This window comes from Bactrocera neohumeralis, chromosome 5, assembly GCF_024586455.1.
Source record: "Bactrocera neohumeralis isolate Rockhampton chromosome 5, APGP_CSIRO_Bneo_wtdbg2-racon-allhic-juicebox.fasta_v2, whole genome shotgun sequence".
Taxonomy (NCBI): domain Eukaryota; kingdom Metazoa; phylum Arthropoda; class Insecta; order Diptera; family Tephritidae; genus Bactrocera; species Bactrocera neohumeralis.
Window position 1 is genome coordinate 69,960,936 of NC_065922.1, and position 27,107 is coordinate 69,988,042.

General features: G+C 37.5%; 1 protein-coding gene across 1 annotated transcript; it reads left to right on the forward strand.

Annotated features, from left to right (window-relative positions):
* The first annotated feature begins 11,971 nt into the window (after nt 1-11,971).
* On the forward strand, nt 11,972-13,158 carry LOC126759006 (Kruppel-like factor 1). The gene has a single exon (XM_050473523.1). The coding sequence runs from the start codon at nt 12,004-12,006 to the stop codon at nt 13,129-13,131; it is 1,128 nt and encodes a 375-aa protein (XP_050329480.1). The 5' UTR covers nt 11,972-12,003; the 3' UTR covers nt 13,132-13,158.
* Nucleotides 13,159-27,107: the final 13,949 nt, after the last annotated feature.

A 27,107-nucleotide genomic window follows, 5' to 3' on the forward strand; every position in this document is an offset into this window, starting at 1 on the left:
GCGAGAGAGTGTGGGAAATAATATAAGCATAGTGTTGCCATTGCGCGCAAAGGCTTAAATATTGAATTGCGAGTAATCAGAAATAGGTAGCAGGATATTTGGAGCACTCTAGTTGATTTCGTGTATTTGATTACGTAAAATATGCAATAATTTAGTAAATGCAATAAAATAAGAAGGTGAAAACATTTATTTCCGATTTAAAACTAACAGCTACACGAGTTCTTGTTCGACAGACACGACACAAGGAAACTCCAGAGATAAACATTATACAAAAAAACCCCATTTAAATAAAGCTGGATATAAGAAAAGCTCTATGAATGGCTACAACAAGAGCAGTGACCGAGAGAGGGTGGAACACTGAGCACAATTGCTCCGTGCTCGAAGTTCTCAGAGCGGTCCGGTGCTCTGCCACAATTTTTTGCGGATTTGTTTCTTCAACAATTCAAAGATCAGCTCCTGGGCTATCGTCCGCGATTACCTCCACTTTCTCTAGCACCCTGAACACGAGTTAATGCGAAAAGCCTCATGCACCGAATTTCCAACTACGGATCGCTGCAGCATTGCAGCAAAAGCATTGAATTTTTTATTAACTGGTAAAGAAAGGTGAATCACTTACGATAAAGTCAATCGAAACGTTTGTGTTCGGATGACAGTAAGCCTGCCTGTAGCCAAGCCCGGATTCACAATTACAAAAATGTCTTTTTATGTGTTTTATGATATGTGCAGGTAATTCATTATCGACTATCAGCTGCTCTCTAGAGCCAAACTCTCAATTTTGATCGGACTTTCAGCAATTGGAATGCCCAAAAGCGGCTAGTTTAGGCCAATAGGAGAAAAATAGTGTTCTATTAGGATAGCGTCAGGCCGCACATATCAATAGAAGCTCGCCAGGAGCTAGCAAGTTATGTTGGAGGGTTACTTTCCTTCCATCTTGTAGTTCGGACGTGGCACCAAGTGATAAATACCTGTTCCTGTCTATGGGAAATGATTTTGATCGTGAAAAAATCACTCAAACTGTCTCAGGTCGCCAATAGGGACAAAATGAAATTAGCTTCAAAATTGCAAAAAGTTATCGAACAAATAAAGATAATTTTTTTAAATTATTTTTTTTTTTTTTAAATTAGACCACTAAGAAAATAAACCAGTTAGGGCGTATTGATAGTAGTAGATATTCATAGCCAACCCAAAACTCTTATGTATTATACATTTTAAGGAGTCCTAACTATCAAGACCATTACTGATTCAGCAACTAACTTAGAGCAACGAAGTAATACCTAGCCGGTGGTTCCGTGGGAGAGTCCTGAGTTGGGAGTAGATTAGGTTTAGCGGATGAAAGTTCCGCACTTCGGCTTTCGATGCTTCCCCCTACTATAAAAAAAAGACTCCAAACCTCATCGCTCTCGATCTATGGAACACAATGTAAGGCATGGCTACTACTCGTTGATTTGTGAGTTCGAATTCCGATAGGTTTCATTGTGGTAGTCAAATAAAATCGTATAAACCTACCTAGACAAATAGAAGTTAGATATCAAGTACCAGAAGCGATATTTCCCAAACGAACCAACGCTTTCAAACTAGTTATAGTGAGGCTCCTCTAAAATTAACTTAGTGGCAATTAGTCTTGATAAATATGTACGTATATCAGCTAGAAAAATTTAAATACGTATTCTACAAGATTAGAGAAATCACACTAGATCTCCGTCTCTCTCTGTTACCGCCAATAGTGTTTCCATTCCATTATAGAAAACTGTGACGGTTTCTGGTTTCTTTTGTTAGTGATTACTGGATTCGAAGATGGATTTCGGACTTCAATGTATGGAAGGATGTGAAGCTTACTAAGTACAAGTTTTGATGAGTAGGTCCTCGTTTCGAGCCTATCTAAATCCTGATTTCCTAAAACACTGGATTGAAATTATATATTATACACAGCTTGCGATCGTCCCGAACTCGTCTCTCTTAGAACTAACTAAGAGAGCCATTACTTAGCTCATCTCTAATCAATACAAAGCACAAAGGAGGCAAGAGGTGACTAATTTTCATCCAACATTTTTAGACAGAAATCTGATAACGACTACTCAGTTATGATATAAAGCCCAAAAATAAGCTGAAAGATAAAACGGAGTATTGATGGTGGATTTCCGATTGCGATTTCTAATTTTTGTTTTTATAATTGGTTTTTCAAATTAGTTCACAATTTCAGTATATGAAATTGGTATTAGAAAAAACACACACGCAAGTATATGCAACCAATCTCAACAGTTCTTCCTAACTCAGTCTACAGACCCTCATCTCTCAGCCCACCTCATCGAACATGCTTCAAATGTCGCGCAGCTAGAAATCACAAAGTTCGTTTTAGGTTTCATATTTTATTAAAATTATTTTTTAATATCATTATGCTCTCATTAGTTGTTGTTTTTAATTTTTTTTTCTGCTCTGTCATTGCTGCTGGCTTTCCAGTATAATCTGCTTATCGGCAAACAGCGGTGACAATCGTCTGCTGGCACTGCCACGTGCACATACGTATATGCGCGAATTATGGCGTCGATATGTAAGTGTGAGTGAGTCGAGTCAAATCATAAGTATTTATCACACATATATGTATATATACATACGTACTATATATATGTATATAAACATTTCCATACATGTAAGTCATATAAAAATTTATGTATGGGCATCTGCGAATTGGAGCGTCAGCGCTGGCGCTTGCAGTTAATTCCCCAAAGGCGCGGCTAACGGCGCTTAACAAAAGTCGCAACATTTTATATAATATGTACATATGTACATATATTCCCCACAGCAAAAAAGCGCAAATTAATGATACATTTATATTTCAATCAACTAAAATTAGTCAAATATATATTTTTCTCATTCTAATTTTTATACTCTTGCAACATGTTGCTACTTGGTATAATAGTTTTGTTCACCTAATGGTTGTACATATAAGTATATCACCTAAAACTAAGCGAGATGGATATAGAGTTATACATACTATATACAAATGATCAAGATGATCAGAAAAGTTGAAATCCGGGTGCGTGTATATCTGTCTGTCTGTCCGTCCGCCAGTGCAAGCTGTATCTTGAGTCCAAATTGCAAAATTTTCCCGTGGCAGTGGGATAAAGAACTGCCCGTAGTGACGAGAATATTGCTGGCGCTAGCGCATCAATTGAGGAAGACCCAAATCAGTGTCTCACACGGCGTTCTCAAGCGTTGGACATCTCTATGACGTCGTTGTGGCGAATTTTGCGAAAATACAAGATCAAATTGACGCAAGAGCTGAAGCCGCTTGACCACGAGAAGCGTCGTATATTCGTTAATTGGGCCGAGCAACAACTTTAAAAAAGAACCGGATTTTCATCGAAAACTCATCTTCAGCGATGAGGCTCATTTCTGGTTGAATGGCTTTATCAATAAGCAAAATATGTATTATTGATCAGGCAGCAATCCCCACGTACTCCATGAGTCACCATTGCATTCCGAAGAACTTACGGTTTGGTGCGGTTTATGGCCTTGCGGCGTCACTGGGCCGTACTTTTTCCGTGATGATCAAGACAGGCACGTTACTGTGAATGGGAATCGCTATCTAATCGAATTGGATGATATGGACTTGGACGATATGTGGTTCACAATCGCTTTATTGAAAACAAAGTTTGGTGAACTTGTTGTCTCACGAAATGGCCCAGTCAATTGGCCGCCTCGGTCGTGCGATTTGACGCCGTTAGACTATTTCCTGTGGGGCTACGTCAAGTCTATGGTCTATGTCAACAAGCCAGCGACGATTGATGAACTTCGTACGAATTATCGAACGTGAAATTGCAGCAGTATCGGCCGATTTATGCTTGAAAACCGTCGATAATTGGGTTCAGCGTCTGGACTTCTGGTGGTCATGCAATAGAAACCGAGTTCCATACATAATGGCAGCGAATGTACTTTCACAGGAATAAAGACTTTCTTTTTTTGTAACGCTCTTATTGAAAACCCCGTTAGTTCATAAATAAAATCGGATTGATACCCCAATTCCCTTTTACTATTAATGCATACACATTTTTGCTTTTCTAACAAACCTTTATGGGTGTTCTGATTCAAGAGTTCGAGTTATGGAGAACTACGAGCTATCACAACCCGAACTTCTATAACTCGAAGTTCTCCATAACTCGAACTCTTGAATTAGCGATAGACGCATATCATACAGATTTCCTTCGGTAATTCAGAGTCTCTCTAAGTCGAATCTTTTTTGCGGATTATGGTGATTTGAGTTAGGGAAGTTCAACTATATATATAACTGCTTGGATTACTATCATCTGGTTGACGTTTTGCACCTTAAGGTGGCTTTGATTCTTGCATATTGCGAGAGTATAATATAATCCGTTGCACCCGAGCGTAGTCCTTCCTTACTTGTTTAAATTTGTTTTTTTCAGCACATTTTTATATGCAGAAATATACTTATTTTTGCGTTTTATTTATGAATTATGAGACATAAACCTATCCTATTTTTTAAGTTGGATCAAATTGAACACAATGTCCTAAAATCGGTTCCGCAGATTAAGAGTTTTCTCGGAACAAAACGTGATAAGTACTTTTCTCATAACATATTGTTACAGAGTATAATAGTTTTGCTCACCTAAGGGCTTTTGTAGGACCTAAAACTTATCGAGATAGATATATATGGTAAAGAATAACGTGTCGAGTTTAAATCCGAGTGACTGTCTGTCCGTCCATCTGTCCCTGCAAGCAATAACTGGATGAAAAATTGAGATATCTACATTATGGGCGTAATCGGACCACTGCCCTGCCTACAAAAAAACAATAAACCGAAAACCAAGCTATTTTTTAAATCTCTGGAAACTGAAAATAAAATCTAAAAATGTAAAATAAATTACTTTTTCAATTATTTCATCCATATATCTTTGTGTATCAATACCCGTGCATCTACTTGAAACTACATTGCGATTGAGCGGCAGCACAACGCATTCGCGAAGACGCCGACTGCGCTCATAAATTCCACACTAATTACATCCACGAAGTACAGTTAAATCATGCGCTTATCCCTTATCGCGTCGTAAACATTGAAGTAGGCATGTAATAAATAATTTCCTTCCGCTGCGAAAGATTATTGTTTTGTCCAATGCATAAATTATACAAATTCTCATTAGGTTTACAAGTTAGCTCCACCGTGAGAAAAATGAGAGAGAAAGAGAGAGAAATGTAGCTCGATGTGAGTACATACAGTTAAGTTAAGTGAGAGTACGAGTAAGGTTTCACGGTTAAGAAAATATGAATCAACTAAGAGTGATTAAAGATTATTGGAAGAGAGAGAGAACCGAAAAAAGGTTATAAGGGACCAACTTGATAATGTAACTCTGCAAGGCAGACGAAAGAAGCACAGCCCGCTTAGAGACCTTGGAAGTTCCCTACACATTACGTACTATTGCCGAAGGAACTCGGGAGATTACCAAGGCTTATTTATATGATAGAATATAAAAACAGCCGACTCTAAAAGACCTTGAGGTCAACTTAGTGCCTGTAATAAAATACTTTCGAGAGCTAGTTACTTGAGATCCGACGTAACAGTAGATCCACTAAGTCACTGTTCGATAACTTTTGAAAAAGCTATTTTTGGAGGGATGTAAAATATAAGCCTTGCGGAAATATGATGAGAGAACATAGACAATACAAATCAGAGAAGAGAATGTTTGCGATACGGGTCTACGTGACCAAACCAACCCGGTTTTTTATCGGACGAAGGACTATGCACACGGCAAAATTTTTCAAATTATTTCTGGAATACTTTCTGCAACTATAACAACAACAATTTCGCCTATGATTAGACCCAAGTGCCTTGGTATCCAACCTCATCGAATTTTGGTGGACTCAACATTTCAGCTTGTGATATGATAAGAGATTGCAAGCCACGAAAGCTTACTTATCCGTTGATTATATATTTTTTTTAGACCTTTCGTTTATGTGACTTAAATTATGGGTCGATCCGTAATTTCTTTCAGCTGAAAATATATAATTCATGAAACTCTCACAAGTTTATTCAAGAAAAAAGTTAAGCTCTTGAAATAGACTTTTGAATATGACTTAACGGTAATCTAGATTTTGTTGATATCAATAAATCTGACTTTCTCGAACTTCAGTGGTCCTTAAATTATCCAGATAGTCGAAGATACAAGATGTGAGCGAAAATATAGAGCTAAAAGACTTTTCGCGTATTTATAACAGAACAGTGGATCAATGAGCTTAGTCTGTAATTTAACGGAAGTTTCTGCATCACTTAACCCACGTCTGATGTCACGGCAATCCGTTCCAAAATCTTAAAATCTTTCAATACTTAAAGAGACTTGTAATTCCTGTTATCTTTCGACTATGTAAAGTTATCCGCAGTTGAACTCAACGTGTCTTGTCTGTTTGCAATGCAGCCATATTCCTTAAAAAATCCCGCGAAGTCATTCATGCCTTCTCACACCTACTACAACTTTCCTTCGTCACGCTTATATTTTTGGTATTTTTACTTTACCTTACGGATTTTTCTCGGAAAAATCTTCCGCTGCTTTTGGCTCAATCGAATTTTCAATATCGGCAAATTAAGATCAACGCGCCGTGGAAATTAAATTAAATGTGAAACAAACGGCGCTGCCTTCCTGCTGCTGCTGCTGCTGTCACAACGGCTCAGCGGCACAGCGCCTAAAAGCCAGCTAAAAGCATGTACAAACGTTGCAGCATAACAACGGCCGTTATTATGTGACCGGAAACGAAAGGCGCTTACAGCGTACACACGCTATCGATGACTTTTTGAAGGGGAATTTATTTCGCTTTTTTCACGTCTTTCCTGCGCTGCGGACATGCCGTGCCAGCAACGACGAGTCGGCAAATGAAATGGAAGTAATGTGATATCATTAATCATTTCATTAATCATTTTTAATATTTCGGTCACAGGCGCATTATGAACGGCCGCAGAGCGCTCTGCCCACGTCAGCTGTTTCCAATTTTACGCGCTGCCATGGCCTATAATTCGGTTAGCAGGCAGCAAGTGCGGGCGCTTTTAATGGACAACTTTCGATGATACAGGTTATTACCGTAGTACGACAAGTATTGTTAATGCTGTTTCGTGGGTGACGGCGTTCAAATTACATTGATTTATTTGGTAGCTTGCTGGCTGCGAGACCGTTGAGTGGTTTCGAAAGCCGTGTATATTGCGTCAATGTATGGTTGCAGCTTAATTGTGTTATTTTCTCAAGAAAAATTACGTTTCTATATTTAGCTTTCCGGAAGGAAGCAACGGTGCGTTGCGTCTTAAGTAGGTTAATTGATATGAGAGAACTCAGCAGTCTAAAGAAGCTAAGGAAGGCATTTCGGACATCACTTTGTTGAGTTTGATACTCAAAGAATATGTGACAGTGAACTGCTGTGGTTCCGATAAGCTGTTTAGCTTACATTTTTTAAAACCGAAATTTTCTAAGATAGCTCACCTTAGCAACGACAACAGCTTTCAACTGTAAAAATAGTAAAAAGTCCAAAAACTTGGATTGATCTACAATCCTAATATCAAGCGATGTTATAGATACTAACCATTGTTTTAATATAAGCTTCGGAGAGACTTCACCGAAAAATTTAGCCATAAAAAGTATGCCCAGATTCGATGCCAGGGGTACTCCGATGACAATGTTATAATGGCGCGAGGTAAATTTGAGAACACTCTCTGCGACATAGTCCAAAGGGCTTAAGTCTAGCAAAGGGATGATGCAATACGGTAGAGTTAAATATCAACCCGTCAAAAACAACTGTTGTCCCTTTTGCAAAGCGAAGATCTCTTCCGGGTTTGAAGACCCTAACAATCGGTGGCAGGGTGTTGGAGGTGTCTAAAGAGGTCAAATTTCCTGGCCTCACATTAGACGCAACCTTACGTTGGATTTAACACTGCCCAAAACCATCAAGGCACTCCTGATATGCAAACGCCTAGCCGGCAGATCCTAAGGCTGCAAGCGAGGTATCATAAGATGGCTGCATACCATAATCTTAAAGCCTACTGTCACGTATTGAGCGGCATCAAAGACAACGCAGTCTTCGGTAGGCCTTCAACTATCGAAGCGGCAAAGCCTCGTCTGTACCTACGCTTCAGGGGCAATGTGCGCTTGCCCAACCGCAGCACTTGAAGTCATGCTGGAACTCACATCGCTGCATCTAGTGATCTAACAGGTAGAATGTCATCTCCCCAAATGAAGACACTATTGGAAGACACACCACTGGTCCTTCTTCCAAGGAACGGCTTTACGAAGAGGATTAACTTTACAAAGAAGTCCAGAGTTACTCTCGGCAGTAAAGTGGATTGGAACGATTCCACGCTCGACCTACTACTGGGGAGCAGCACTATCCGTATTACACTGACTGCTCGAAAACACCAGAGGGCCCTGGAGCAGGCACTGCGGGACCGCATACCAAAAAATCCATACTAATGGGAAATCAATATCCAATGCAACCAGCGTATCGCTACATTTAGCGATAGTCAAGTGCCACTAAAGGCGATATCAGCTAATAAAAATAAGTCCCTTTTAGTGGAGGAGTTTATGGGAAGGCTGAACCGCCTATCAGATTGCAACCGTGTACTCCTAATCTGGGTGCCGGGGCATAAAAAAGTTCCGGCAATGACCATAGGTCGCAGTGCAAAGCCTCAGTTTTCCTATAGTCAGCTTTTTATAGACGATACTCCACATTTTATATTAAATTAGAATAATATCAGGACTATAAATGTAAACACCGAACCTGAGTAGGAAGTCGGATGATATTATGCAGTCTAAGAAGACCGATTTGAAGAAGTTTAAAGTGAAATCTAGAAAGATCATCCAGAAAAGAAGTTTGGTTAGGTTGAAAGGTCAATCTTTTTACATGTGCCAACAGGGATCTATCTCGGAGAGCTTAAAAGGCTGGTCCATTGTGTTAACTAAAACTATACATCAATTTAATTTGTTGAGCTGTCTATAACCAGTTTCCGCTATGCTGCTTGGTTCGCTGAAAGTAAGACTGCCGAGATGTTTAAACCTCAGTAGTACAAAATCTGGATAATGGAGGAAAAGTGTCTAGATTCGAAAAGATTTTCAGCCTTACCGCATAATTGCTTTTTGATAAAATCCATTAAGAACTCTTACTATTGCGACAAGGTAAACTTTCTTCTAAGTAGTATTTCCAGAAACTGTACTTCTCCAGAACTGGCTGATCCAGCAAAAAAAATCACGCGAAAATTTTTTTTAGAGTATTCGACGCAGTATCCGCCGGGAGAAGCAGAGGAAAAGGAAGACTTACACTTCGTTGGAAAGACCAGGTCGAGTAGAACCTGGCTACACTTGGTATCTCCGATTGACGACAAACGGCGAAAAGGAAGAAAGACTGACGCGCAGTAGCAAACTCGGCTATGATCACGTCAGCGGCATCTACGCCATTAAAGAAGAATACGAATTACTAGGGCAGTTGCTCGAGCTTCTTTGGACATGAAGCAGATTACAACGAAAATTAGGTATGCATCGAAGTAAATACAAGCTGATAGAACTTCAAAGATGTAGCTTTATGAAAAATCGACTTTATTAGATCAGAGTAAATAGCTTGTTTTGGACAGTAACTTCTCGCAAAATGAGTGAGATAATGATATTTACAACCGAAGCTTTAATTACAAACATATTTATGTGGTGTAAAGGAGTAGCCAAAATCCGAGTTAGAAGCCCATTTTTTGAAAAAAGCTCTTCTTTTTTTCTTTTCTTCTAAGGTGCTAAGTTATGAGTAAAACAGGAATTCCTACTTCATAGCAGAGCCATTTCAAGCAGCTGTTTCAGCTTATGGTAAAGAATAAGGGTTCGAAGTCCATCATTGAAAAACTATGGTTCTCAAAAGCTTCCTTCTACCACTCATTTCAATTATTTCAATAATTCCGCATAACATTCGTTGGTCACGAAAATCAAAGGTATCTGAAAATCTTTATAAACATATGGTTTGGGCAATTCAACTCATATAACATTTACGGCCAAACCCAAAAGACCAAAAACCCCAAAATCAGAATTCCGCAAAATGTTCCGGAGCAAAAAACTACTTTTATGTAAACAGCGTGACGTGTCAACAATAATTTCGCCGAAAAATGCTGATAAACAATGCCGATGCTCTTCAAATTCCAATAAAAAGCGCATCTGGCAAATTTTGAGGTTCCAGGTATTATGATAGACGCCATGAGGGATATACACACAAGGCTACAAAATTTATTTTTAAACAATGTCATTGTTGTTTTCCGTTTTATTATTTTTATATCGCAAACGATTGATTTTGTACGAGTATAGTTGTTGTTATTGCTGCTGATGATCTCGATGTCGCCGCTGACACGTTGGTGGCCTGTTACCGCTTGGTACCCAGCCGAAAAGCCAGACTCAAAGCGATAAGACGCGCGCGGCAGCATCACAGCACAAGCCGAGCGCAAGCAGCTGTGGGCTGTAGCGCAAAGGGTAAGCAAGAGCATGCTAATGCCGCGCTGAGCCGAGCATGTTCTTAATGAGCCGTAGCAACGCATATCCACATGCAAGTGTTAGTGTGATAGCGTCCAAAGTCGAACGTGTTAATTATTCCCAAAGGATGCTGTGGCAGGCGACAATGCGGTACCGCGTACGGTTTATTGTTGTGGTTGTTGTTGCTGGTGTTGGCAGTCGTATATGTGTTTGTATATTGTGTAGTGAAGTGTTTCGTCAAAATTGACAGTTTCTGAGCAAAACAAATCAATGGTAAACAAATGCATATCGACACGCGGGAAGTGCCAATAATGAGGCCAACAACAACGAGCACGCATATTGTTGGCATTGATTGGAAAAATATATTAATTATGTTTTGCTGTTTTAGTATGATTTTATGGTCAATTTAGAATGAAAATAAAAATTCCAAAAATTGTATTAATGTTTTGTGGAGCAGTGATAAGGCGATTGACAGCGTTGCCGGAGATTTGACACAATAAGGTGAAACTTGAAAAAAAGCACGTTAACTTCGACTGCACCGAAGCTATTATACCCTACACAGGTATATTTTGTATAGCATGAAAGGGTATAAAAAGATCTTTAACTTGATTTTTATCGAATAGTTTGTATGGCAGCTATGTGCTATATAAGTCCGATCTGCATAATTTTTTCGAAAATTGCAACCTTGCTTTAGAGAATAATCCATACCAAATTTCGTGAAGATAGCTCGTCAAATGTAAAAGTTTTCCACGCAAGGACTGGATTTTGAGCGTTTTGTTGTATGGCAGCTATATGCTATAGTGATTCGATCGGAACAGTTTTTTCGAAAATTGCAACCCTGCTTGAGAAAATAATTCATACCAAATTTCATGAAGATAACTCGTCATATAAAAACTTTTTCCTTACAAGGAGTGGATTTGGAACGATCAGTTTACACGGCAGCTATATGCTATAATTGTCCGATATCGGCGGTTCCAACAAATCAGCAGCCTCTTAGAGAGGAAAGAACTTGTGCAAAATTTCAGATCGATAGCTCAAAAACTGAGGGACTTGTTGGCTTATATACTGGGGGACTTATGGAAATGGCTCCTAAACTGTATGTACAGGATCTCCGAGATTTTGTTTTTTTGTGTTATAAACAACGTGGCAAACTTAATATACCCTGATCAGTGTATGAAGTTATCAAGAAAATTAAACAATCTGGCAACTATATTACACAGTACCCGGTTGTGGGTGACTGCAGGACTGCGACTGCGACTGTGCTTACGATCTACATTTATGCCATTGGTGATATTGATTGACCATCGAGAGTAGATAAAAATGCGCCAGCTGATTGATCTTATTTTTCACTTCGAACTGCCACTCGGAGCAGCATTGAAGCGCAGACAGAGAATATAATTTAAAAACAACAAACGCAGCGCGAAAACACGGCATTAACATTGCAACACTCAAAGTGACAAGTGCAAACGCGGAAATTTCACAAAAAAAAAATATAAAAATAAAATTTTTTTCTACCAAAATGGACTTCTTTGCCGCTGGCGGCTTCCAGCAACTGTTTAACGATTTAAATGACACTCAGTTGCATGAAAACTGGACGGATACCGACGCAGATATGGAAAGTGGCACACCGATTTACAGTTACAATTGCTGTGCGCAGCAGTCTACTGATAATAGCCTGCGGCTCAGCTGCGCGGATGATCCTTACGTCTTTGTCGCAACGCCGTGTGAAAAAACGCTCGTGGAATTGCATGTGGATTGGGATGAAAACGAAGCGGCAACTACATATAACACACATAAGGAGCAAGACTTGCACACAGCCTACACAGAAAGCAAGGGCAGCAACGAGCAACAGTTGCAGCTTACGCTCGATCGGCTGCTCAGCTCGCCACCTGATGTCTTAATACACGACAGTACATGCGATTCACCTGCCGCACCGACAAACCACGAAACATTAACAACACAGAGTTGCAGTGAAACGGAATACATCAACAACAGCTGCATATACAACACGCCAAGCAGTCCCGTAAGCCTAGATTCCACAATTGTGGTGGAATTCGAGACGGCTGCCTTCATTACACGCGAAATGGCTGAGTGGGAGGAAAAGTTCTTGGATAACTATATCGAGATACCCGAGCTAATCGACTTTCTACCCGAGAAGACGCCACTTTGCACCGACACCTGCGATCACTTTCTGCACGAGAGCTCTAAAAACCTCAAACTGCATCGCAAAACGAGAACCACAAAGCGCAGCAATGAGTCCGGCAGCCAAGATGAACGCACTGCCGCTGGTTTTCCTTGCACTTTTGGCGCATGCGATAAGGTTTACGCGAAGCCTGCACACCTTAAGGCACATCTGCGTCGTCATATGGGCGAAAAGCCCTACACCTGCGATTGGCCTGCTTGTACCTGGAAGTTTTCACGTTCTGATGAGTTGGCGCGCCATCGGCGTTCGCATTCGGGTGTGAAGCCCTATAAGTGCAGCTATTGTTTGAAATGCTTTGCGCGCTCCGATCACCTGACGAAGCATCGAAAGGTGCACGAGCGTCGCTTGCTGGCGGCGAGTAAGGCAGGAAAGGCGATCGATGGTGTGCTGCCGCATAGTGTGTTAACGGTGCGACCGGGACGTAAGCGAAAGAATCAGTTATAACATGAGGGAAGAGAGAGAATGTCGGGGAAGGTGATAAATATTATATTTTAAGGGAGTGTGTTTAAAGTGTTATTAAAAAATAGTGGTGTTTAATATAAGTTTTTTTAATTTTATAAAATCGTTTTTATTGTGTAGTGAAGGAGCCGAGTGGTCGTACTCCATAATTATATAGATATCTATCATCGAGCAGAAGAAAAATGGTGGTGAATCCCATAAATTACCGTTTCTTTTAAGATGCGTCGTGAAAGAAAGTTTGTCGACCAATAATACCTCATGGAAATAAGTATATGTGCATCAACTTAATTTCAAATTAAACTACTGCAAATGAATTGAAACTTATCAATACAATTTATTTTAATAGTAGTACAAAAAATGAACAAAAAATTAACAAAAAAAAAAGTTTTGCAATTTCAATATGCTTTTTATAAAGCAAATAAAAATTAAATATTAACAGCTCTTAGGAAATAAGTATATGTGCATAAGGATTTATTTTAAATTAATGTTAAATAACTAATTTACTTTTGTATTTTTAATAATTAATATGCTTGCCTTTTTTTAAAAATACTTGATTAATTCTATTTGGCATGGCACTAATTTTAATAGTTTTAATGTTGAATGGCTTATTTCATCCCACTCAATGAGCAAAGCATCTTTGAGCTGTTTAATGGTTTCAAACTGGCAGCCATTCCTATAAACTTTATTCGAAAGTATTCCCCACAAGTCTTCAATTGGATTTAAGTCCGGGCTGATCGCTGGCCACTCCAAAACAGTTATGTTTTTTGATGAAAAAAACTCCTTTGTAATGCGGGCATTGTGAATTGGGGCGTTGTCCTGTTGGAAGATCCAGGAATCTCCGTAGAGTTTCTCACCAAATTCTATCAGCACTTCATCCAACAGCTTCACGTATATTTCCGCATTTGTTTTGGTGGGAATGAAGCAAAGGGGAGACTTTCCAGCATATCCGAAAGCTGCCCAAATCATTAGCGATCCGCCACCGTGATTTCGCTTGTGTCGAGTTTGGCGGGGTTGACGTACATCGCGCCAATACTTATGACAACCATCAGGACCGTCCAAATTAAATTTTTTCTCGTCAGAAAAAATAACATTTTGGAACTCATCGGTCCAAAATTTCATTTTATCGGCAAATGCCAAGCGTGCGCTTATGTGGCGTGGCAATAGTTTAGGCAGAGGTTCTCGGGACTCATACCTTATCAATTTATTTTGCGTCAAGACTTGATGGACTCTTCTCCTGGTTACATTGAGATCTAAATGCGTCTTGATTTCCAGGCATGACATGTTTTTTTGATTTGCTAGTCGCCGAATTTCTCGCTTGCACCGTTCATCAATATTAGTCGTTCTGCCGCAGCGCCTATTTGTGCCATAACTATCGGGGTTTTTAAGAAAATTACTGATGGTATTTCTATGACGATTCACTCTGGCGGCTATGTCAGTAATTTTTGTACCCGCTTCACTTAAGCCCCTTATTAATCCGCGCTCCTCTTCCGATAAATGGGTAGCACGTGGCATTCTAACCTTAAACCACATTTGGCGTAATTATTATGTGTAACAAAAATGCACAGTAATTTTACTTACTAGTTTTCAACTAAAAATATCACCACTTCAATTAACTTCTCTTGTTTACAGTCCAAAGTGCACTAATACTTACTGCACTTATACTTATTTCCTAAGGAAAACATGAGACTGACAACAAATTGATTCTAACGGTACTAAGGATTTATATTAAAGCAGAATTATGCACATGGAAATGAAACAAAAAATACAACAAAAACCATTTGCATACCTAAGAGATTGATACCGTTATTGAGAGAAAAGAAATCGCTCAATACAATAATGCACATATACTTCTTTCCCTGAGGTACAGTATCAAATGTACCAGGCTCTAAATATTCGTAGGTTCAAGATCATTTCTTTAATATGAAGACTAGGCAGTCTATGAATTAGCTCAGGTTTAGAAATTTCGGTTTCAAAATCTTTATTGAGAGGTTGGTGGCGGCATGAAGGTTCAACTTTGTAAAAGCTGTTCGGGTAGAGCCTCGAGAGGTTCTCTAACTAATGGCATCTAAACTTTATGTTTAGTTTTGCGTCCGATTAAGACACTGAGTGTGTCGCCTAGTCATAAATACAAGCGAGTTGAAAAACACAACTAGTTACTTTCAGGACTTCTGATGGGAAGAAGTAATCTGGATTTCTTCTTTTGGGATCCTCTAAATTTTACCAAAATTATGGTTAATAAGACAATACAGATATCTTAAACTCAAAGTACATTTCAGTCATTGATATTTTAATAAATATTTGGATACCTATTCCAGAGCTCGACATCAACCAACCATTAACATTGCAAGAACTCCTAACTATGTACGTCCATACTGTTTGAAATTTGCGTGTAGTAACAAATATCGGATGCAGTAACGAAGAACCGGTTATCTCATTTCTATGTAGCTTGATAATCGTGTAAACACAAAGGTAGAAGACCATATTTATTGAAGGATTCAAAGGATTGATTCGCCGATTCTGCACAGTCGAGCGTTGAATGGTTTGCAGGGTTCCCGTTTTGGTTTCTTTGCATCGTATTCTCAAGTAATGTGAAAATAGTATACTTCTATGACCAAATACTGGAAAATATTGAGGTATCTTTTCTTTCTTACAACAATTGTAGCGGTAGAGTGATCTAAAAATGATCAATTGCAGTTTTAGAAGAGGTTTGGTCAATTAGTCGGTCAGAGGATTGTAGTGGTATAGTTCTTAAAGATGATCAAGTACAGTTATAGAAGAGATTTGCTCGATTAGTCGATCAATTGCGTCTTCGACGGTATCTGAGTCTCCAAAGCAATGCCGAAAACCATTCCGAACTCGAAATTAGGCTAAATGGAGACTGAGCTTTTACTATTCAAAGTGCTAGCGGTTTATAAACTGATGTCAGGAAATATGAATCCATAGTACGAAATTGTGGTATTAACTTTCCATAAGCACGTGGAATATATTAAAACATCTACGAAGTATAACGGACATCCTGTCCACCTCAGCATATCAACCTTTAGGAGCTCTAAAGTATGTGAAGCTGTAACGCAAGCAGTTAAGGGGTAGAAGACCTTGCAAATATGTACAAGTAATACAGTAAAACTATATGTGGGAATGCAATTAAATAGTCTCCTCAAATTACACAAAGTATGTTATCAAAATATCGGAGAACTTTGAGTATCAAAGCAACCTCTGTGGCACACACGCTCCGGCAAACAAAATCACAGTTTCTACAGTCAAATTAGCAAAATTAAGTAAAGCACTAGATAGGTGACTCCAGTAAATAAATAGGGAAACGAGAAATACAAATCCAGCACAAATTGTGTGCGTAAATAGAACGCACACATGCACGAGCTCAGTGAAAACCAGCAAACAATCTCAAAACAAGAGGCAAACTGCCACACATTAAATAAAAATACCAACAGATTTTGAAGATTTTTTACAAATTCAACAAATATTCAACAAATATATTGAATATTCGACATAACAATGACAGTCAACAACAATAACAACGGGAAACAGCTGCCGCAACCACACCTTGCAACAGCTGCGGGCGTACAAATGAAGTTGGCTGGGTGGACTTAATAGATATATGAGAGTGTATGGTATAGAACTTGACTCGCCCTAACGTCTAACGGGTACTTCAATTCATTCAATTGGAAATCCATACAATTCAATAGTGAGTTGTGCAATTCAGTGCTTGAATGAATGAATGAATGAACGAACGAACGAGCGAGCGAGTGAGAATGAATGACTCAATGAGCAGTGTGTGGGCATGCCACGAGGCATGGAATGTATAGTATATATTGGAATGCATTGAAATGAAATCAAGTGCTGGGGAATGGCATGTGGAACGGTTAATGGTTGCGGGCGGGACACTTCTGTTGAAAGGAGTTTATTTGTTTGGCTGTGTTTGACTCTTAGAATAAACTCAACGGATGTGCGAGGATTGAGAGGAAATTAAAAAGGACAAAATTCGCAACAGGTTCACTTGTACTTTGTGCGGGAAAGTGCAAAAATATTTAGACATATCTACAAAGCAGACGTTGGAAGGACTATATTTACCAAAGAGTTGATTTTTCGAGGAAGAAAGTTGACATTGAGACTTCAAACGTTGTTTTCGTACAGTAAACGACTTCATTTGGGCAATCAGATTCAAGCTTGTGTTAGTAAATATATGCACTTTGTTATAGACTTGAGAGCTCCGAATCCCCGATTTTTTTTAATAAAAAAAGAAGTTCTCTTCTTAAACCCGCCAATTCGGAATTATGTTCCGATGTCAACACGAGTTCCGATTATTTTAGATACCGTCAGTATGAAGAGGATCGAAGGTGAATAGTGCGTACAGTTGACCTTACAATATTGTTCAAAACTCAAGAATAGTATAAATATTTAAAGTAAATTACACGGAATATTGATTTACAGTAATATAGGAAGGAAACAATAACGAAGTCATATCACTTTTTCCTATAATGGGATCAAATTAGATCAAACTAGTCAAATTCACTAGAAAAGGACTATAACTTCATCCGATGAAATTGATGAAAATATGATCATATGGGTTACGAGAAGAATGTAAGATTGTATTTATTCTAATTAGACTCAGCAAACCGATGAATTTGATTGTTGTCTGGGACATAAGGAGGCGACGGAAGAAACAGGACTTTCACAACTATAATAAGTAAAACCGCTCGTAATTCCAGTTAATCATTGAATCGTTTACTCATATAACTAGTATAGCTTTACTAGAAGTCCTTCAATCTTCTTTGGCTAAATGCGAGTAAAGTTTGAAAAGCATGTTCCACTTTTCTGTAGGAAATCAATATACATATCTATGTCATCCGTATTTCATGACAACCGTAATACTAAATTAAGCTTACGATCTTCCTTAATGCCTTAAATATCTATCTAATTCCATTTCACTTCAAAATGCTCTAAATTTGTTATGAAGTGTCCCTACTCTCGTTTCTCCCGCCTATTCGTTCTTATTATTTTCGGTGTAGACCATTATCTCACCTTCAACGAAAATCTCGTATTTCTTATGAAATATCTATCTGTCCTCATTCCTTATTATCTTGTGCCTAACCTAATATTATCTTTACCTTTTCCATAACTAGTTTTCTTATCCTTATCCAATTACCGTTCCATTTTATATCACATCATGGTTATCCGAACAATCGTACTTCTATTATTGATTTAATCGTAACATTAATGCAATTTTTACATATCCCCATATCCTTTTTTTATCCCCTTTTATCTATGTATATGTTATGGTGTATTTCACTTTCCTTATTTTACACTATCCTTCTTTCATCCTTACTGTGGTTCCTTATACTTATCCAGTTATCTTTTCTTATCATATCATGGGTTACCTGAGCTTATCCAATTTTATCTGAAGCAATGTAATTATAACTAGTCCAAAGAAAACCATTATTTAAGTCAAATTTTATTATCCAATTTTATTCGCTATTATCCATATTTATCTAAATTGAAATTTTGGTTATCCGACTGAAGGTATCACCAACACCAGCCTATTTTCAGCACTTTGCTTATTTGAGGGTACACAAACTGAAACTTTCACTTCAACATTTTATAATAATTGATACTTATTCAAATGTATGAGTTTTAATCCCCTATTATCATACTTTCTATATAAAATGTACATCATTCTCGCTATATTTACATATAGTACATATATGTATACCTATTACAAGGTATATATATACATATATGCATTACCCGTATATATTCTCTATTCTTCTATGTACTCATTATTATCCTAACCAATTCATGACTAATCATTATCTAAAGCAATTATTATTCTCTGTACTATTTAATACAACTTATTCGCTATTATCCGCATTTATCCAAACTGATATTTTACTATATTCTAAAACATTAATACTTCCACTTCAGCCAAACTTCAGTAATTCACTTGAAAATCGGTTATCCGTGAGAAAATATTTCGGAATTTCACTTTTCGGAAGATAATTCACTTCAAAATCGTTTATCCGTAAGAATATGTTACCGAATCTGTTCTGCTATCGAAATTTCACTCTTCGGTAGGTCGCAAGAGATTCACTAGTATACTTTCTGGCCTTTTAACTAATTTATTTCAACGTATCTTTTCCAATAGTTGTGCGACCACATTTTAAGTCTATAAATTAAGAAGGGCTTACCATCCTTAATGGTAATTTTAAAATTAGATTTATTTAAGCAATTTCAAGCGTCCCAAGAAGCCCCAAACTTGAGGGTTGCTCGAGAAGATGACACGTAGAAAAGGGTCCCCAACTGCTTACAGATTTACGGAGCGTAATGCCAATTCAGGCTTCGTATGCATTGATTGTGCTGTAGGTAATGGGAAACGTGCCTGATTTGCCTACCCACATTAATTTATATGCATAGTCTCTTGGTTATTTAAGAGCCTGTGAAACCGCTGCACAACTAAAATATTGCCTTAATTTTTATTTGTGTACGCTCTGCTTACCCTTCTATTCGCCTAGTATACTAACTTAGCGAGTGAGTTACCTTTGTTTTCGTGTTTGCCGAAGAAAAGTAAAATGTATTTTATTTGTTACTAGCGACACGCAAGGCAAGAACTTCCCTCCATCCGCCGCACACACATCGCCTAACCTGGGCTGTGTAGATTTACGACTTCTATCACAGCAAAATCTTGAATTACATTTGATCTATGGAAACGTGATGAATGTGTAATGTTGACTTGTCTTCTGGTCTCGGCGTCTTTTGCCTTTTCATTGGACTCCGAGTGCGTGCCTACACGTAACCGACATAACGTTGATGTACCTTTCACTGTCACGTGTCAGTTGGTCAGGCAGGTTGTTGCGAAGCTGATGAGTGTAGAAAACTGCGTCGACAGGAAGCCAGTTAGTCAATCAGTCAGTCATGCCGTGCAAATATGGAGAGGGTCATTTGTGGGCGCTCGGAATGTGTGTTGAAACTAATTTAATTTTTTATTCCTTTTATAGTTTTGGATTTCAATGTCAGGATGGCAAAGTCACTCAAAGCAAACTGCCTTAGGCAGCTAATAAAAGTGCAGTAGATAAGTTGAGGTGTGTATGTGGTTCTTTTGATAGTGCAAAGGGCAGTTTAGCCAACCTCTTTAGGCGTGAATCGTTATTAGCCGGTGATTGTATTGAGATGATATTCTTACTATTACGTTTTGCTTGCTCCTCCTTTATTAAACTCTGTAGAAATTCCAGCTTTATGTGGCTCAGAGCGCAATCTGTAAATGTGCCGGGTTCATGTGAGCTTGACAGTTGTCTTAATAGATAGTACACTTCGCAAACCTAACGGTTTAACGTATATTCATTGAAAACTAACGTTAGTAAGTTCAGGAACCAACTGTATGCGACCAAAGTTAATCAGCTTGACCCGACACCTACACGATTCGGCATACAGAAGTCGCGACATATTCTCGGACGAAATGGTTTAACTGAGTTCTGTTGACGGAAAGTTCCACCTAGGACCTCACTTGATCAAGATTAACTACCGGTATCACAGCTATAAATCCAGTTCGTACTTGTTTGGGTTGAAAATATATTAAGAAGCTTAGAGTGTACTCTTCTACTGAGCAGCAGGTTCTTGAGTTGGATCAAGCCGCTCTTGCCTATCTTTAAGTTCGATATAATTCATAATCCATGCTCTTTTGCTCAACTATTAACCGTGAGCTTTCTATTTCTTAGGATTGCCAAAGCGTCCATGAGATCTCAAACTTCTTTAGATTCATTCTTACATTCGAAAGAACTTGTATTTACATCGTCCAGATTGAGGCTGAACTTTTCAAAGCCTTGGTCCTTCAAATGAATCTTCGAATTTTAAGAGCGATAGAATTTCAAATTTGAATCCACGTACCATTGTGGTTCAGACCTTGCACCGAAGTCTTCAGTATTAACAACATCGGGAATCTGAAGCCGCATTCTTCAGGTCGTTATCTTAATTAATGGATCGGCTCTCTGAGTAGTTTATGTATTGAAGAGGTGGAGTACAGCCTGTTGTTTTCAAAGATCTCTGAGCTTCAATCACAACTATTCTCAAATGGTTCGGAGATTCAACTTCTAGCAGATAGTTCGACTTCTCGAAACGAACGACACATCAGCAAGACTAATTTTTCAAGCTTATTCGATAAGAAATGAAAATTTCGTTTGTTTTAATTGGTTCTTAAGGCACTTCAAATTTGTTTTAGTCTTCCATTTCATCTTTCTTCTTTTTTCCAAGATAGAGTTTTCTTAAGTTCATGTAAAAAAGAAATTTTAACTGCTGTTTTTAATTAATATTTTGAATTAAAATGGACCTATTCAAGGCGATGCGAACACCTTAGGCATTTATTCTCTACACAAATACAACTTACAGCACGCTTCCCCATCCCTTCCTGCAGAAATAATTTTCATAATTACATCCTCTCACAACTTCCTCTTAACACTTAATAGCTCCAAAATTACTCTCGTCTATTTAAATCCATTTAATTTCATGTTCGAATGTTTGTAAAATTTATGCAAGAAGAAATTTGCTAAACGATAGTTGTTAACAACAACCTCAGCAGCTGTTCGAAATTGATGTGTCTCCAAAGACACAATATATTAATAAAAACTGTTTTCAGTCTTTAGTGGCTACATTAATAACAAATACAACAACGCAACGGAAACCGGCAACAGCAAGCTGACAAAACTTTCTACGAAGACTAGAATTTTACAACAACAAGTGCAATAACACAATTACGTGTATTGCAACAATGATGACAAGAAAATTAATAATTCTGTGTGTTCGGATGTTGGAGGGCCGGAGTGGCCAACAGACGCAGCACGTCATGCTGTGGCGAGAAAGGCAATTATGAATGAGTCAATGCAGGAAAAATATCAGTACATGCGGCAGTATATGCTGCATTTAAGATTAAGTATATTTTACTGATTATGTACTCTGAAGAGGTAAGAAAATATGAAATATTGAATATGGCTTGGAAGTAGTGAGAATGAAAAAAGGTGCGAATTAGGAACAGTTTTCCTTACAGAAGGAATATTTTTTAAGTACGTAGACCTGATTAGCATGCATTCAATAAACCTGAAGGTGCAAACATTACATATTTTTTTGCAGAACTGTAATTTTTGTTTCAAGTGGGAACAGTTTTTTTTAAAGAAATCTATCACATGTCTTGTAAAACATTTTAAAATATCTCACTTGGTAGAAAGGAGCAGTTTAGTTTACTGGGAACAGTTTTGTAGCTACTAGCAACAGTTTTTATTCACAACTGTCATCCTCAAAAAACGTTTTATGTATTTGTGTGTTAAATTATTGCAGCAATTGGATTAATAATTACTATTTTTTAAATATGTATAAGTAAAGTTTGTGCCATGTGTAAAAACATAATGCTTTCTATTACCTAATTGAGTTGAATACTTTTCCACGAATGTTCTAAACTGACTGCTTTAAGAAAAAATTATAGCATCTACATTGGCAAGATTTTTTAATTTTTTTTGTATGAAGTTGGGAACACATTTTCGAAGAAGAAAAAATTGCACCCCCAAATCAAAACAACGAATGTCTGGAATAGTAAAAATGTTTATAATAATTTGAATCTGAAAGTATTGTATATAGTACATATATTTGTATGATTGTATAAGTAAGCATATTAAATGAATAGCAACTTTTGGAACACTTTATAAAAACTGAGAACAGTTTTATAAATTTCAGTATTACAGTGTTGTTTAAAATTGTGTACCTGCACATAAATATAGAATTAAATTTTGTAATGATAACAGTTTTATTCTCTTTATCTCTTATCTAAATATTTTATTATTCAGTTATGTTTTCTCAAAAGTTCAAGAAAGAATTAATGTTGAGAAAACACTTTTTTGTATGAAGTTGAGAATACATACATATGTACATATATTTTCGTAGAAAAAAATACATATCAAAAACAAGGAATGTTGAAAACTTAAATATATAAAATCTCTATAATAATGTGAGTCCGGAGGTGTTTGAATGATTAAACAGTTGTGGGAACAGTTTTTGAAAACTGAGAACAGATTTATAAAATATGATTTTGCTTAAAATGGTGTACTTGCACATAAATAAAGACAACAACCACTTATATACTCACTGCTTGGAGTTTATTTCAATGGGAACAGTTTTTTTCTCCTTGTACAACTCAATATTATCTAAATATTTTATAATTTAACTGTATTTTCTCACACTTCCCAGAAAAATGTCAACCACAACAACTTTTCTAAATTTAATAGCAACCCTGTTCAGCAAATGTTGAGAAAACACTTTCAACTTACGCTTGACACAACACTTGCTATAAGCGTAATTTATTTTGAGTGACAAATAAGGATGTTAGCTTGTGATGTATGTAGGTGTAAAATGTCAAATGTCACTTTAAGCTGCTTCCACCTTAAATTATGTATAAGCAAATAGACTTGCGTACGCATTCAGGGTGTGTTTTTAAAGTTATGTAACCAGCAGGATGTGGATTTATGTAGTAGATATTGTGTGCCGTCAGCATGTGTAATTTGTACGGAAGTTTCAATTACTGCTTACTAAATTTATTAACACAAATTGAATATTAACTTTAGCGCAACGAGTTGGAAAATATATACTACATGCGCAGAGGTATATAAATTGAAATACATACATATATACAAATATGTATGTATGTAGTTGATATTGTAATACACTTGTGAATGTGTGAATTCAAAAAATAAATTGTATTTCCAGTAAGGAGAAGTAGGAAAATTCATATTGGAAATAATATTCATATCTCTAATGAAGAGCGTGTTATTTCGCTGATATAACGGGATTAATTTTCGCACATAATTTTGAAATCGCTTTCATATTTGTATTCAGCTTCGGCTGAACATTCATATTCGTACCCAATTTGATATTCGGTTTCGTTTCGTATCCATATTTATCATTAAATTGACACTCGGTTTCGCTTCGTATCCTTATAAAACGACAATTTTGCATATTCTTGCTCAAACTGCTCAGCTAACCTCCTCTATTTCCAGCCAACCTTAAATATATCCTTGCTCTTTTTCTTCTTCCTCATCGTCCGTCGTATACGCAACACACACAGTTCCGACATTGATCACCACTTAGGAAAATTACCTATATCTGTTACAAAGTTCCAGTCACTTATGTCCTTAATCCACCAACTTTCTATGACATCATGCGGCAGCTTCTAGCAACAGGCCAAAATACTACACTAAACGTTTTGCCATTTTAATTTTCCTGATTTTATATCCCCTCCCCACAATGTTCACCTTCAACCCCGGTACGCATGTGCTTTTTGGCATTTTCTTGCCTTTAGTTGCTTATCAAAATTCTGTACGATGTTTTGCAGATAATTTGCAATTGCAACATTGTATGCCATGTAACTGTTTATGCGTATATGTGTTGAGCGAGTGGACGTGAGTCTATATGGTGGGATTTGTAAGAGCGTGCACAGTAGGAAATTAACGGAATAGAGTCAGAAAAGCAAAACTATTTCTCTAATGCTATTTAGTATTAGATGTCTTATAATATTTAGCTGGGCAAAACTCTAGCTATCTCTAACTTTGTAGACCGTAAATTTGTCTCAACGTAATCTACAAACTGTATAAATCGACCAACAGCGAAAGTCCTGAGTGAACTTAGACCTCTAATAGCTTCTAATCGACTTAAATCTCTCTTAACTCGTGGTATTTTCGTCTGTAAGTTTCCAATAACTCTCCAGTGAGTACTGACATTTCAATCTCCAGTGTCTACTGACGCTTCAAGCCGTATAGTCTTCAATATCCTGAGCTCTGCTTTGTTAAGAATTTTATGTTTGCTGTAGATCTACTCTATATCTCATTCTATGTCACAACGGACCAACTAGTTTTTGTCATCTATCACAACGCTCAAACCACATCTTCCCTTTCCTTAAAGACTTTGACATGTTACTTATCTGATAGGTTATTCTTGCTTAAAAGTTATGGTTCTAAGGTATTTCACCTCTTAAGATCTTAAACCTGAACTTGAACTACTTTCCTTAAAGACTTTGACATCTTCTTTATCTGATAGGTTATTCTTGCTTAGAAGTTTTGGTTCTAAAGTATACATCTTTCTCATCTGTCAAGTTATTCTTCCATAGAAGTTTTGGTTCTGAAGTATCTCAAACCTGAAACCTTTGGAAAACACTACGATAAATGATATCCAGAAGACTTTAATGTTAAGGGCAGCTCAGAACTTATTCTTAAAGTTTTTATTATATTTCCTATTTACTTAATCATAAAGTAGTTCAACTCTGAGCGCCACTGCTTCCCAAGCGTCGTCCTATATGATTTATTTCGTCCAGTTTTTGGAGCTCTAAATGTTGCTCAGAACCCATTTTAAACCTTCTAGCGATCACCTAAAGTCGAAACATCACGACCTCTGTTTTCAAATAATCATTAATTAACGGTCTTCAATCTCATATAATAACACTTCGGTTGCAGTGCAAGTCCTATCAAACTTTTTGGTCTACAAAAGTATGTTTGCTGTCCTTACGTATTTTCATTGAGGTTTTCATCATTATGTCTCAGTATTTCGTGATCTTTTTGAGCTATTTCCAAGTAGTTTCGATTTAACTTTATATCCTTCGTCTTTATTTTTCTACCTTCTTGTCTTTGATTACTTGTAAGGTGTACGCCTCCTAACCTTTGGCCTTACGAAACTACCTAATTGCTAATTTATCATATTCGCTATGTCCTACAGCCTGTGGTATCTCATGTGTTTGACTTCATTGGTCATTTACTTAGTCGGCAATCGTTGGTTTCATATAATCTCAGCATTCATGAGCACTGGATTTTGGTTATTATTTATCTAAGATCTTCCATTGTATTCGATTCCGAATAATACTTTTTAACCAGCAGCCGGTAATAACGGCGTGATCTAAGTAAGAGTACCTTTCAATAGCCTTTTTTTGATAGATCGCGCGTGAGTCGTGTCAAGCTGCCTGTTGTTTAAGTTCCAAGAAGATCCGACGTTTTCGAGCCAAATTTTGTTCAGCGATGAGACCCATTTCTGGCTCAATGGGTTTCTAAACAAGCAAAAGTGCCGCATTTAGGACAATGAGCAACCTGAAGAGATTCAAGAACTGTCATTTCATCCAGCAAGCAGTATCTTACAAAATCTTGTCCAGTAATGCTTCGGGGCTTTCTGACTTTGCGCCCAATAATTTAAACAGCTCTCAATACCAGTCTCCAATGAGTTGAGACCTCTTGCTTTTCATAGTTTTTATACCAATATGTCTACCAATCACATAAATATTCCCCGCAGGGTTTGGCATCGGCTTCACATGCTTACAAATGTACACAAGTGTTTATGTAACACAGCCTTGACTTAAGTATGCATATAAATGCTTGTGTACGTGAGTTTTGACCATTTGAAACTCTTGTCTAATATTGTTCAAAAATTCTTTTGCTTATTTCACTGTTGACTTGACTAAAATGTTACATTGTAAACGAAGCGTATGCGGCTTGTTGCCAAGCTTAATGCTTCTGAAAGTATGTACATATGCATGCATTTAAATGTCTACATAAGTATCGTACATGTGAGCTTATAAGCAGCATACGTTCAAGGCATTTGTAGCATTTCAGCTGCTTACGTAATTTCTTCTTGCGCTTTAATCTTGCCCAGATTTTGTGATATTTAGGAAATGAGATTTTTGCTGTTCGTGGGGATCTCCACTTGAATTTAACTAATTTTGTCAACGTAAGTCTCATCATATTGATTGAAAAGCTCTGCAAAAGGTTTTACTGTCCCTCGTCTGAATATTTACTTATGACTTCTTGCATTAATTTTATCGAAAATATATTCGATTTTACCCCATTTGCAATAACCTTTTGTACCAATAACCGAACTTTGCCTATTTTGGTTCCATTGTGGAATCTTGTCACACTAACTCTTTTCATACGTCGATT